This window comes from Stylophora pistillata, chromosome 5 (genome assembly GCF_964205215.1).
Source record: "Stylophora pistillata chromosome 5, jaStyPist1.2, whole genome shotgun sequence".
Lineage (NCBI taxonomy): Eukaryota > Metazoa > Cnidaria > Anthozoa > Scleractinia > Pocilloporidae > Stylophora > Stylophora pistillata.
Window position 1 is genome coordinate 7334375 of NC_142523.1, and position 11974 is coordinate 7346348.

The 11974-nt window shown below is 41.6% G+C and overlaps 1 protein-coding gene across 5 annotated transcripts in view; it reads left to right on the top strand.

Annotated features, from left to right (window-relative positions):
- LOC148730045 (fibronectin type III domain-containing protein-like) overlaps positions 1-11875 on the top strand; it is a 28968-nt gene extending 17093 nt beyond the window's left edge. For all 5 annotated transcript variants that reach the window (XM_088759784.1, XM_088759785.1, XM_088759787.1 and 2 more), the window contains 14 exons: positions 708-852; positions 1709-1839; positions 2068-2343; positions 2762-3049; positions 3318-3629; positions 3875-3945; positions 4303-4662; positions 5533-5752; positions 6205-6513; positions 7128-7250; positions 7516-7692; positions 8710-8841; positions 9021-9108; positions 9885-11875. In XM_088759784.1, the coding sequence (XP_088615910.1) occupies positions 708-852; positions 1709-1839; positions 2068-2343; positions 2762-3049; positions 3318-3629; positions 3875-3945; positions 4303-4662; positions 5533-5752; positions 6205-6513; positions 7128-7250; positions 7516-7692; positions 8710-8841; positions 9021-9108; positions 9885-10074 (2822 nt within the window). In that variant the 3' untranslated portion in view covers positions 10075-11875. The remainder of the gene's footprint in view (positions 1-707; positions 853-1708; positions 1840-2067; positions 2344-2761; positions 3050-3317; positions 3630-3874; positions 3946-4302; positions 4663-5532; positions 5753-6204; positions 6514-7127; positions 7251-7515; positions 7693-8709; positions 8842-9020; positions 9109-9884) is intronic.
- The last annotated feature ends 99 nt before the right edge of the window (positions 11876-11974 follow it).

Genomic DNA, 11974 nt, shown 5'->3' on the forward strand with positions numbered 1-11974 from the left:
CTTCGAGACGTGGAAAGGAATGACAAGGACACATCGAAATCAGTCGCTGGGCATTTTAATTTACCTAATCATTCTAAGCAACATATGGCAATCTGCGGTCTTTCCTTACACTTAGGTAGCACGGAAAGCCGTAAAAATCTTGAACAAAAGCTCATCTTTCAAACCGGCAGTCTAAATCCCATAGGGATCAACGAACGCTTTTCATTCCACTAATTTATACTTGTTTTTCTCGTTGCCATGTTCCCACCAATAACGTAGCTCCATTTTCTGCCTTTAAAAGCACACACAACCCACAATTCGTCTATTCGCTCTGACGAATGGCTAACGCTCGAAACGTCGGCTTTTGTAATCGTTACGGTGGCCAATTTACCATTTCAACTTTGTTGATATATCCAAATTATTTCGTTACCCCCACCGACGCAGCCCCAAACAGTTTCTTTCGAAACTATCAGCCTTTATTCTCCATACTGTTCTCTATACATTTCCTAAGGTGCTGACAAGGAGAATTTGTCTAACAATCAAAGGCTTCTTTAGTTGTTGATCGTTTCCTTTATTCTCCTGACCTTAATATGTGATTCAGGGATGAGATTGCAAGGAAAAATTAGATGTTAATCACTCCTAGGGGCTAAAAGGTTAATGCTGACATGAAAGTTGAAAATTTCTGTCAGTACTGTAAGCTAAAGAATATCTTCCTTTTTTTTGGCTAGTCGCTCCGCGGTGGCGAATCAAAGCTCCCACTTGGAAGTTGGAGGTAGACATTCTAGGGAATGGCTCGTTGCTTTGCGATGTATATGCTGATCCTGTGCCCTATTTCAAGTGGTACAAAGATGGAAAGAGAATTCTCTCATCAAAGTAAGTAAATACTGGCTGAGCTGGTGGCTTTTGTACTCATTAGCATGCACTGTCTAGAGGTAGAGCCTCTCTAACCGGTACATATGGAGTATGCTGCAATGATTTGATTAGCAGCCACATCACAATAAGCACTCTCTCTCTCTGGTGTGCACCCTGCTTGAGTTTGCGCCCCTACTGAGTCAGCACCCTCACCCCAACTAAGAAAATTAATGGTAAACACCATAGCGTACACTATTGAGTTATGGATGCACGCGGGGGGTTGCTAAGCACGAAAGAAGCGTAAGGGTCTCGCGAGGCCGTAGCCGAGAGCGACTCTAGCTTCTTGAGTGCTTAGTAAACCTCCCAAGTGCATCCATAACTCAATAGTGTACACTGTGGCGTTTACCATTTGTTTTATAACATAACATTGATACATTGTAGCAATAGAGTTTTAATTTTATGAAACAAATCTTGTGTGACCAGAAAAAACAAGCGCGCGGAAAACTAGTCTTTGCCGTTTGCTCACGTCAGCAGCGAACACCCATGGGCAAATGGTGGACGCTGAATTGACCAATCAGAGCGCGCAATTTACTTTGGTCATGTTATAATAAGCACTCCTATACTTCTAATAAATGCTCATATTTCAGTAAGAGCCTGAATTCTGTCTCAGTGATAGCGCTGCTAGATTACATTCCCTACCATTATAACGGCCAATTTTGTAACTCTGTTTTTTTTAATGCGAATTGGCAATGTGGGTGACATTCTGCTGGGGCTTTTTTTTCGGCCTAAGGCATAGAACTGGACTATTCTCGTAGGAAGAAGTGATCAGATTGCTGGGAAAAAAAAGTCAAATCATTCCCTATCTTAAATTCCACAGTCAATATGTCGTAATAGATGATGAGAAGTTGAGGATCCAAAATGCTAGACTGCGGGAGGATGGTGTTTACCAGTGTGTTGCAGAAAACAAGCATGGAATGATTGTGTCATCCACTTGGATCTATATCCGCGGTGAGTAACTGAAGTGTTTCTCATTTACACCCTAGCGTCAGCTTGCTTATTCTTATTCTAGAGCATGTCTAGTTGGTGATCATTTCCTTGATTCTCCTGACCTTAATGTGTGATTCAGGGGTGATATTGTAAGGAGAAATTAGATGCTAGTCACGCATAGAGGATCAAAGGGTTAATTCAAACAACTTAGTGCATTTTAGTGATTGTGATTTGCATTTGTTTTTTCAGCTAAAGCACCCACGTTTTTAAACAATCCTCTGGGTCCCTTTTACTTGTTCAAGAATAGTCAAGGCGTTCTAAAATGCGAACCAGAAGCTGCTCCTCCTCCAACATTTGAGTGGTTCAGAAATGGAGAAAAGATCACAACTGGTGGACGCTACATAGTTCAGAAAGATGGCGTCTTGTTGATCAATGTTGTTACTGAGAATGATAGGGGCGAATATCGTTGTAAAGCCAGGAACATCTTCAACACGACCGAGGATGTTGGGGCAGCAACTGTTTTTGGTTAGAAAGTCATATTTTATAGTATAGACAGGAACATCCTCTCCATAGAAAGAATAAAAGCATTGTTTGGTTCTGTTGGATTTACTGTATTACTCCCAAGATCTCACGATGGTAGTTTTAAGAATTTGGTATTGGATCCAACTAATAATCCCCTAAGTGATGCTTTTCTTTATTCTCATCAACTGTCTGCTTGATATTAATGATTGATAGTATTGATATCGCAAGAAGAAATTCTGTCTTGGTCACTCATGGGAGTTAAAAACCATATCACTCCCAAGATCTCATGAATAAATCCCCGTACTGTATGCCATTCAATTCTTCAGATGTTAGTATTAAGAATTTGTTATTAGGGAGAAATTCTGTGTAAGTTAGTTATGGGAGTCAAGGGCGGGTTTGTCTATTGTTTTCTTTGCCACAGAAAAAACACGAATTACAGTTAAACCAGACGACAAGATTGTTCTCGAGCGCGTTAATATTGACCTTCGTTGCCGGGCTGAGGCCGATTCAAGACTGGAACTGAAGTATTACTGGAGGAGAGATAATGCAGTTGTTCAGTACAACTCAAAGATAGAGTGGTTGGAAGAAGAAAACGTTTTAAAAATCTCCGATATAAGTGTTAACGACGCTGGCATTTACACTTGTGTCGCTTACACGCCTGAGCCTAGGAAGTCGGAAGACCAGGCGTCAGCTAAAGTTTATGTTAAAGGTTTGTTCTTATTAATTCATCGAGTAATTCAAAGTTTCAACGTTTTCCCCTCCCATCCCCAACGAGCATTTGAACTTTTTGAAGATCGTCTCATTGCAATTGTGGGTACTTGAACACAGCTTGTAAGAGGTAGTTATTGACAGATCTGGAAGTAGAAATAGAAGTAAGAGAGAAACAAATCGCAGTCCTCAAGTGGTTAATTAGGTCAACCCTTGTTCACTAACTTATCTGCAGTATTTAACCGCATCTTCCTTTTTTTTTTCTTCAGGAGTTCCGTTCCCTCCAGTGGGCCTGAAAGTAAACGAGAAAACGTGCATCGATCGGACAACAGTACTCGAATGGATTACCATCCCCTCCGATGATGCTCCCATTTTGCACTTCCTGGTTGAACAAGAATCGAACCATGAACCGGATGTGTTTTATCTCCTGTACAATGAGACAAACCCCAATGCAATATCCGTCTTGCTTAACCTTACCGGCTGGTCGACTCTGCGCTTCCGCATGAGAGCTGTAAACAGTTTTGGCCCAAGTCGTCCTAGTTTATCCACAGAGCCTGGAATTTGTAGAACATCTCAGTCAGGTGTGTTTGTGTTTCTGTGTGCGAACACAGCGGTCAAACGCAATGCTTGCGCGAGGGGATCAATTTTGGGTGCCCATGCGCCAATTTCCTGCATTTCATAGGAACCAACTCTGTCTCGCAAAATAAGCGAAAGAAATTGAAACGTCCTTAGAAATCCGTAAAAGGAAACAAAACTAGGGAGAAGGAAAACTCGAGATTTTTCGAACACAAAGCTTATTCGTGACTTCTGCCTGCATTCCTTACAGCTCCAGAGAGATTCCCAGAGAGCTTGCGTGGAGTACCAGAGGGGGCCAATGAACTTGCTATTGCTTGGACGGTAAGTACCTTTTGATTTGCCGAAGCTCACCACGTGACTTAAAAATAATCCTGGATTGCTTTGGCATTGCTTTACTTTGCTCTGTGATTGGTCCAGGAAACTCCCGCCACTTTCTCAACCAATCAAATGCAAACCTAAAACCAGTCACGACTTGGTCGCCCGCGTTTTCCCGCGCTCTCGGCCATGTGATCATCTTTAATTTGAATTCTCATTGGCTCTTGGACGTATTTTCCTTTCTTCTGACTGGCTGCTGTGATAATTTTGGTTTTAGTTTGACGACATTGGATCGAAAAACGCTCTGTAGAATTTGGACCATTTTCATTTGAATTGATTGAAGAATTTTTTTTAATTTGACAGAAATTGCCAAAGGCGTACTGGAACGGACCCGGATTTCACTATTTCTTGGAGTACAAAAAAGTCGTAGAACCGGCGAATGAAGATTTTCCTGATAAATGGGAAGATACCAGAATCCTTGCTGAAGGGTCCTCCTTTAAAATCGACAATCCTGGGCACTATGAGCTTTGGGAGTTTAGGATTCGCGCCGGGAACAATTTGGGCCCAGGACCCTTTAGTGCCATCGAACGATCCCGTTCTGGCCAAGAACCACCTGAAGGCCAACCGAAAGATGTGAAGGTGGGGAAAATACAAGCGCGCAATGTGGAGCTTTTATGGCAGCCTGTTGATGCCCCGGCTAGAGGAAGTGTCGATGGATATAGGGTAAGGGACCTAACTCTTTCACTCCCAAGATCTCATTAGCAATTCTCCTTACTGTCTGCCACACAATTCTTATGGTGTTAGTATGGAGAATTTGGAGCTGGATCAGTTGATAGTCCGTTAGACAGTTAATCACCTGATTTTTTCTTTATTCTCATAGTTTTTCTGCTGGATATTGTATTGATATTGTAAGGAGAAATTCTCTCTTGGTCACTCATGGGAGTCAGGGGCTAACTTACTCTTAGCATGGTCCAGGTGTCTTTTAGTTTGTTAAACGAAGCGCGTTAGTACACTGAGCGATTGAAGCGGAGAAGTAAAAAAAGGGAGAGAGCTCTGGGTCGGTCGACTCGTATCTGAGTTTTTTGCGCCGTTCACTATTTCGCCCCGTTTTCCTAACTGAAAGCCGGGGACGAGCTACTTAACAAACTATAAACTAACATTTCTATATGTGACCGTCGGAACGAGCGCGGTGATGTGGATAGAGTAAAACAAATTTAAACAATTTAAATACAGATTCATAGACACATAGATTTACTGTATTGTTTAAACGTAACTTGGTAATGTCGACTTCAAAACCCCAACCTCGATTGTGAAGAAAATCGAGAATCGAAGATTAAGTTGCGAGCTTCAATTTTCTTGGCTGAGAAAAAGTTAATTGTACTTTGTATCTTGATTTGATGATGTTTCAAACAGCTAACAGCTCCAAACGTTTGTAAACTCTACTTAAGCCTCGATAATCGTATTTCCGTGGAGAAAGTAACTAGGATCGTGTTTTGAGTCTCGAAACGTCAAGTCGAGTCAAGTCGAGTCGAGTCGAGCTCCTCTGATAATCTCTGAAGGTTTCTTATCTTTTCTTGTGTGCAAAAATTGTAGATTTTTTACTGGTGCACAATCCTTTCGGCGAAAACAAGGAGAAGAAGACGATCCATTCCAAGCTGTGCGAACTATACCGATGTAAAGGGGCGAACTACCTCTTCAACGGCAGTTTTAGACCTGAAACCTTACACCTCTTGCACAGTAGCAATAAAGGCTTTCAACAGCGGAGGGAAAGGCCCAGCAAGTTATGTAACACATTTTGACACACTGCAGGATGGTATGTTTAAACAATCTTGCAGTAGCTTAATTTGTTTACATTGCATCTGCGCGACTGCACAGTTAACATATATCTGAGTGGTACTGTTGGAATTTGGAATGAGGAAACAGAACAAGGGAATTTATTCAATTTTAGGTACCGTAAGATCATCGAATGAAAAGGTGAAGTCAAATTAGACTGAAGTCAACTAATGCAAATGCAATGCAGCGGTTTTACAAATGAGGGTTCTTGGAAGGCCTAGAGAGGCATTGAAATTGCTTCCTTTGTTCCCCGCTTCCAATCGCATTTGAGCAGGTATTCAATCCGTGCCTTCATTGTAAGCGTTAGAATGTCGGCCTGCTCGCGGGATAGGTGCACCCCTTTTGCTTTGTTTTTACTGCACCCACTTCTAATACTAAAATCTCACTATTTTTTTTACTTATGTTGCAACTTGGCGTGTGTTTAATTTTTAGTTCCTGGACCTCCGTCAGATGTGAAAGTGTACCCATTTGCGTTGTACATCCTGGTCACGTGGAAACCGCCTGTAGAACCCAATGGAATCATTAAAAATTACCAAGCGGGATCTGCTAAATTCAAGGGTTCAGAGCCTAAAGACACTCCAGTTGAGATGACCGAGCTAGAAACGTCGAAGAGGAGGTACCTTATTGGCAAGGAAGTAAAGCAAGAAGAGCTGACAAACTATGTTGTAGAAATACAAGCCAAGACCGAAGCGGGTTACGGTGCAAGTGTGAGAATACCCACTAAAACAGTCAAAGTTTCTGGTAAGTCACGACAAATTTGGAAAATTATTTCGATTACAGTCAACCCTCTCGTATGCGGACACCCTCAGGAATTGGAAAAAGTGTCCGTTACTAGAACTGACCGTCTACAAGAATTATTTCCATAAGCGGACACCAAAGAAAAAGAGGTGGATGTCCGCTTACGGAAGAGTATATGTCTGACTCTTTTTAATGTCAAAGGAACGGAGAGCTTGCTTTCTCGCGGGCAAATGGAGGTTTGACAAAACCTATCCTCTCTGTTGTGTTGCTTTGTCATAAGGTCGATTTGAAAATTCAAGAAAAATTTTATTGCCTAGTTTTCATTATTACCCATGGGGTGTACGCTCACGAGAAGAGAGCTTAAATAAACGAAAAGACCAATTTTAAATTTCACAAATGACTGCATCCGTTCACAAGAGAGTGTCCGCCTGTGTAGATACAGAATTTGATTGAGAGGCATTTAAATTGTCCGTAAGTAAAACTGTCCGCTTACGTGTCCATGAGCGGAGTAATGACTGCACTTGCACGATGATGAACACACTTATCTTAATGCAGTAAATGGTTTGAACCCGGGGATAACATCTTCACACAATCTTATTTATATTTTTCATCCACAGCACCTGCCAAGCCCAAAGCTATCACAGTTGAACCAACAGCAATTGACAAAGTCAGGGTTATTTACAACTTTGGTATTGGTGGAGGATACATTCATGAATTCCTTGTTCAGTACCGACAGAAATGTAAGTTGCACCCATGCATTAGTATGTATCTTCTTCGCAGTTTACCTTATACAAATTTTTTAGGATTCTGACTGGGGGAATTTGCTTAAGTGTCGAGGGGCCAACGCTCGAAACGTCAGCTTCGAAGACTATACACGGTGGCCAATTTACATTATGAACTAAATTGTCTTTTTACACCTCTACCATCGCAACACATAGAAAGGTACTTCCATTTTACATGAATAATAGACTGATTTCTTCATGTTGTTGTTGTTGTTGTTATTAGTGGAAAATGAGGAGTTTGTTAACTCATCGTGGGTCAACTACTTGAATGATGAATTTGATCTGGAGATTGGTGGTCTGGAGTCTGCCTTATACCAGTTTAGAATCATCGCAAGAAACGATCAGGGAGAAAGTCCGCCGAGTGAAATCACTGAAGCCAGGCCCATGCCGGGAATTTTGGGTAAGTAATAGTAATCAATAGTAATCAAAGTTTAATGTCTTAACGTGGGGCATGGTTACCTATATTGCCCGAGCCAGAGGCTCATGTATGAAACGCAAGACAACAACCCACTCATCCCACCCCAGGGGAGGGCATCCATCACACAGTATTCTCGTGCGTGGGAAATTAACGTCTCTTACCCCTAACTCTGCAGGAGACGGGACCTCCATTTATTCATCCCTATCCGAGAAGAATAGGATATCTAAACCATTTCTTGATGTTATAGAAAGGCAGCATATTCTTCTCAATTATTTTAAGACCTTGAGTGTTGGTCCGGCCGGGGCTCGAACCCTCGACCTCCCGCACATCAGTCCAGCGCTCTATCCATTGAGCTAACCGGGAGGCCGTTAAGTGCTACTAATACTTTGTGTTTATGTAGAAGAAGTCGGGTTCGAGACTTGGGTACCAGCGAACTGTCAGAGAAATCTAACAAAATGGCGGGTGGGAGGGGTTCACTTGCGATTGACTGACATCTCATGCAGGGGCTGTAGAATTGCTTGTAGTTGCTTCGTGCTACCGAAGGTGGGATATGTTCCGGTTGTTTGCGCCTCTTAGCTCGAGTGTTGACCTTAACACTGTTATGATAGGAACATTGTGAGAGATTTGGGACGGGGAATACGGGTTTCTCTACTCGAAATGTTACAACCTGACAGTTCCTCTTCCCACGAAATTTATCGACCGACATCCTCTGTTCCTCTAAAGGCTCCTATCATCCCCTCATCCCCCTTACCTCACCCCCCTTCTCTCACCCCCCGTTCCGTCACCCTTCTTTCACCCCCCTTACCCCATCCCCCGTTTCCTCACCCCCCTTCCCTCACCCCTCTTCCCTCACCCCCTTCCCTCACCCCCTTCTCTCACCCCCTTCTTTCGCCCCCCGTTTCCTCATCCCCCTTCCCTCACCCCCCCGCCTTAGAAGAAGGAGACAACAGGAAGTTGTGAATGATTTGGTGCTAACTTGTTCTCTCTTGATCACTACAGCTGGCCAAAGAACATATACTCCGATACTCCAGAGTGCTTGGTTTATTGCCTTGTTGGTTCTTAATGCTATGCTGCTCCTTGTGCTGCTCACACTTGTGCTATACACCCGACATCGTAGATCAAAATACCAAGGTAAGACAATAACAGAAATTAAAATGAGGGAAGTTTGAAATCATGATTTATCGAAGGCGAAAATACTTTTACCCGTTTTCGTTGATGCTAAAAGTAGACAACTTCGGAAACGAATTCAGCTGTGTTTTACCTAATACTCACGCAAAGCCTTAAGTTGTCTTTTTCTTATCTCTCTTTAGTTGGTAAACGCGGGAAGGAAAGAGCTGCTCAACTCATAGAGCGGGAATCATTCGATGAAGAAGAAGGCCCCCCTTTCAACCACCAAGGGTAAGTATTTGCATGTGCTTGTGCATTTGAGAGAATTGAACTCAATTATTAAAGACTAACTTTGACAGAAAAAAACATTGCGTTAAATTTCACCGTGTTTCTGCGATTGGAAGCGTAGGCTGCTTTGTACAAAGTTTAATTTTCGCCAATTTAAGAGTCTAGGTCCTAATCCTGGTTTGTGCAGCGGACACGTGCACAACCAATCTACATATAGAGGCAAGACCAATACAACGTAGATAAGTTTTAAGACGGAGCACTTTATTTCGGCTGGCCAAACCAGCCTTCTTCAGGTCCCCCACTAAAGGAGGCTGGTTTGGCCAGCCGAAATATAGTGCTCCGTCTTAAAACTTATCTATGTTGTATTGGTCTTGCCTCTATATTCATATTCGTTATTTTGGGCCGATTAGATCACTCCTGATCCAACGTACAAGAGTACGATTATCGTCCACGGTTGCTTGCTGAACATTTCACATGTACAATACATGCGCTTACCTGTTCAATGCTCTTGTTTCCTTATAAGTTATAGTGTTGACTTTAACCGCCGGGTTTTTTCCCACCCCTACCCCCCTCAACCATTCATATAGTTTTAAGGGAAAGAGAAGGACGTGGAGAGTAGATTTTCTTGTCCAAGAATACCTTACAAGGTTTAAAACTCGGGTTAAAGCGGCAACCTCTAGGCCAGCAGGTTTTCGATTAGATTAGACTTACATAGGGCACCAGATAGTTGAATTCGTACTTCTGTACTGATTAATGAATGAAGTCTTGTGTCTTTTTAGGGAGGAAAAACCCCCACCTTATCAAAGTCAGAGCTCATTGGATAATCGGGATAGTTACCGTGACAGCCTGGACGACTACGGCGAGGGACCACAGTTCAAAGAAGATGGGTCATTTATAGAGGAGTATGGTGACGAAAAGAAACAACCCCCGGACGAGAAAGATCAGTCCGCATTTGCGACCTTCGTTTGAGGACATCGCCACAGCGTACCAGTGTTGTTGGGTGATCGAAAAAAAAAAAAAAGCTGTGTACAGTTTATCAATTTTGACCACGCGAAAGCCAGAGCTAGCGTAGTATACAAACAAACCCCTTAGTTAAAAGGATTAATTGCAGCTCGTTCTTAATCGTAAATGATTGATCTGGTACAAGAGGTTCACCTCTTCCTCAGGTAACGTAAACGCGCCATCTCATTCATCGGCGATTCTTGGCCTTTTTTTTTTTTTTTTTTTGCACAAGACACTTTTTTGTCTTGCGTGATGTTAGACGACGTAACCCTTTAAACCCAAAAGTGACCAGGTGACCAGCATCTTATCTTTGCTTGAAGTAATACCGCTGATTCATTCAGCACGAGCACGAAAGTCAAGGAAATAATTGCCAATCTGAGATTCTTTGATTGTTACACAGGTTCTCCTTGTCAGCACCCCTGCAAATGTATGGAGAATATAGATATTGATGTCAGGGCGTAAAGAGTTAAACGTCTCTGGCAAGAAAACAGTCAGCCACTCATAAAATATTCGGCAACCAATGACTTTAAACTTTTTTAAATTTTTTTTATGTTGTAAATTGATTCGAGTCTCTTAAACAAATTGTTGACAAATCAGTGCAGTTGTAAAAACCTCAAGTTACCTCCGGAAAGCTCTCTCAGTTAAGAAACTGTTTGGCAATTAAAACACAGAGGAGAATTGTTTCTTGTAAGAGAAGTCGAACTGTGTAAAGTTTTTGTTTAATTTGTTTTCACGCGTTTCAAAACGAGCGGCAGATAAAGGTCATCATATTTATTCTAAATATTGAAAGTGGTGGAAGTGTTAATTGTAGCTGGAATTTGTAGTTAGCTAGTTGCTCTATATAGTGTTCTGTGCATTGTAAAATTTTAAAGAAGTTGGTTTCATCTTGGGCTGTAAATTTTTCTCACGACCTAAGGTGAAGTCGAAGTTTCATTTGTTTCAGTGATGCATTTAAGAGGCTTCGTTTCACCAGGGTGACAGTATTTTATTTTTTTTTTTAACTCTTTCGTTGTTTACATATTTGCGATCTGATTAAAAATAGTTTTTTTTCCTACTCGTGAGTTTCGATTTTTTTTTCGGTTTTAATTCACGACGAAAGCTTTGCAAGATAAGAAAAGAACCTATCTTTAAATTACGGTATTTTCAAATTGACCAACTTTCATTTAAAAAAAATTTTCATTTCCTTTTGGTGCGTGCCTAGGTTTTACTCGACTTGTTGTCGGATTGGTTAGTCCTTTTACGACAACCGTATCAAGATATGGTTTTTATTTGCGTTTCCAGCAGAGTAAATAAATAAATAACATTTCACTGCCATCAACAGTCCACGTTTGACCAATGTAATAAAGTAATATCAACCTCATTCCCGGGACCTTTTCCCCTAGGCGGGAAAAGGCCCTTGGAACGAGGTCGAAGTAATATTTCTTCAGCCTTAAGATAAATAACATAACTTTGTCACTAATTTCAGATCCTGAACTTTAAATTATGGTTCTTCTGTTATTTTTAAGTTTTTTACGATGCCTTCTAGCAGAGTTCACCGGAAAGTAACAGCATTATGGGAAAGTTTGCCGATGTAGTCAACCCCTTTACCCCTTCCCCCAAACCTCACGATGTCCCGGTCAAGGATAAAAAAAAGCCCCACCCTTCCGTTATCGGAATGATGCTGCTAATTTAAGGCGCCCCTACTTTGATTATTTAATAACAGATGTAAATGTTCTTTTAAAGGAGTGTAGTTGTTGTTTTGTAGAAATAAAATTTTTTGAGCCTGCAACTTGTTCGCCCTTGTATTACTAAGAAGCTTTTGGTGTATCAGTGTTATGAACTGCAGTTATCCACGGTGGGACTTGTCTGTAGCATTTTGTAAACATAT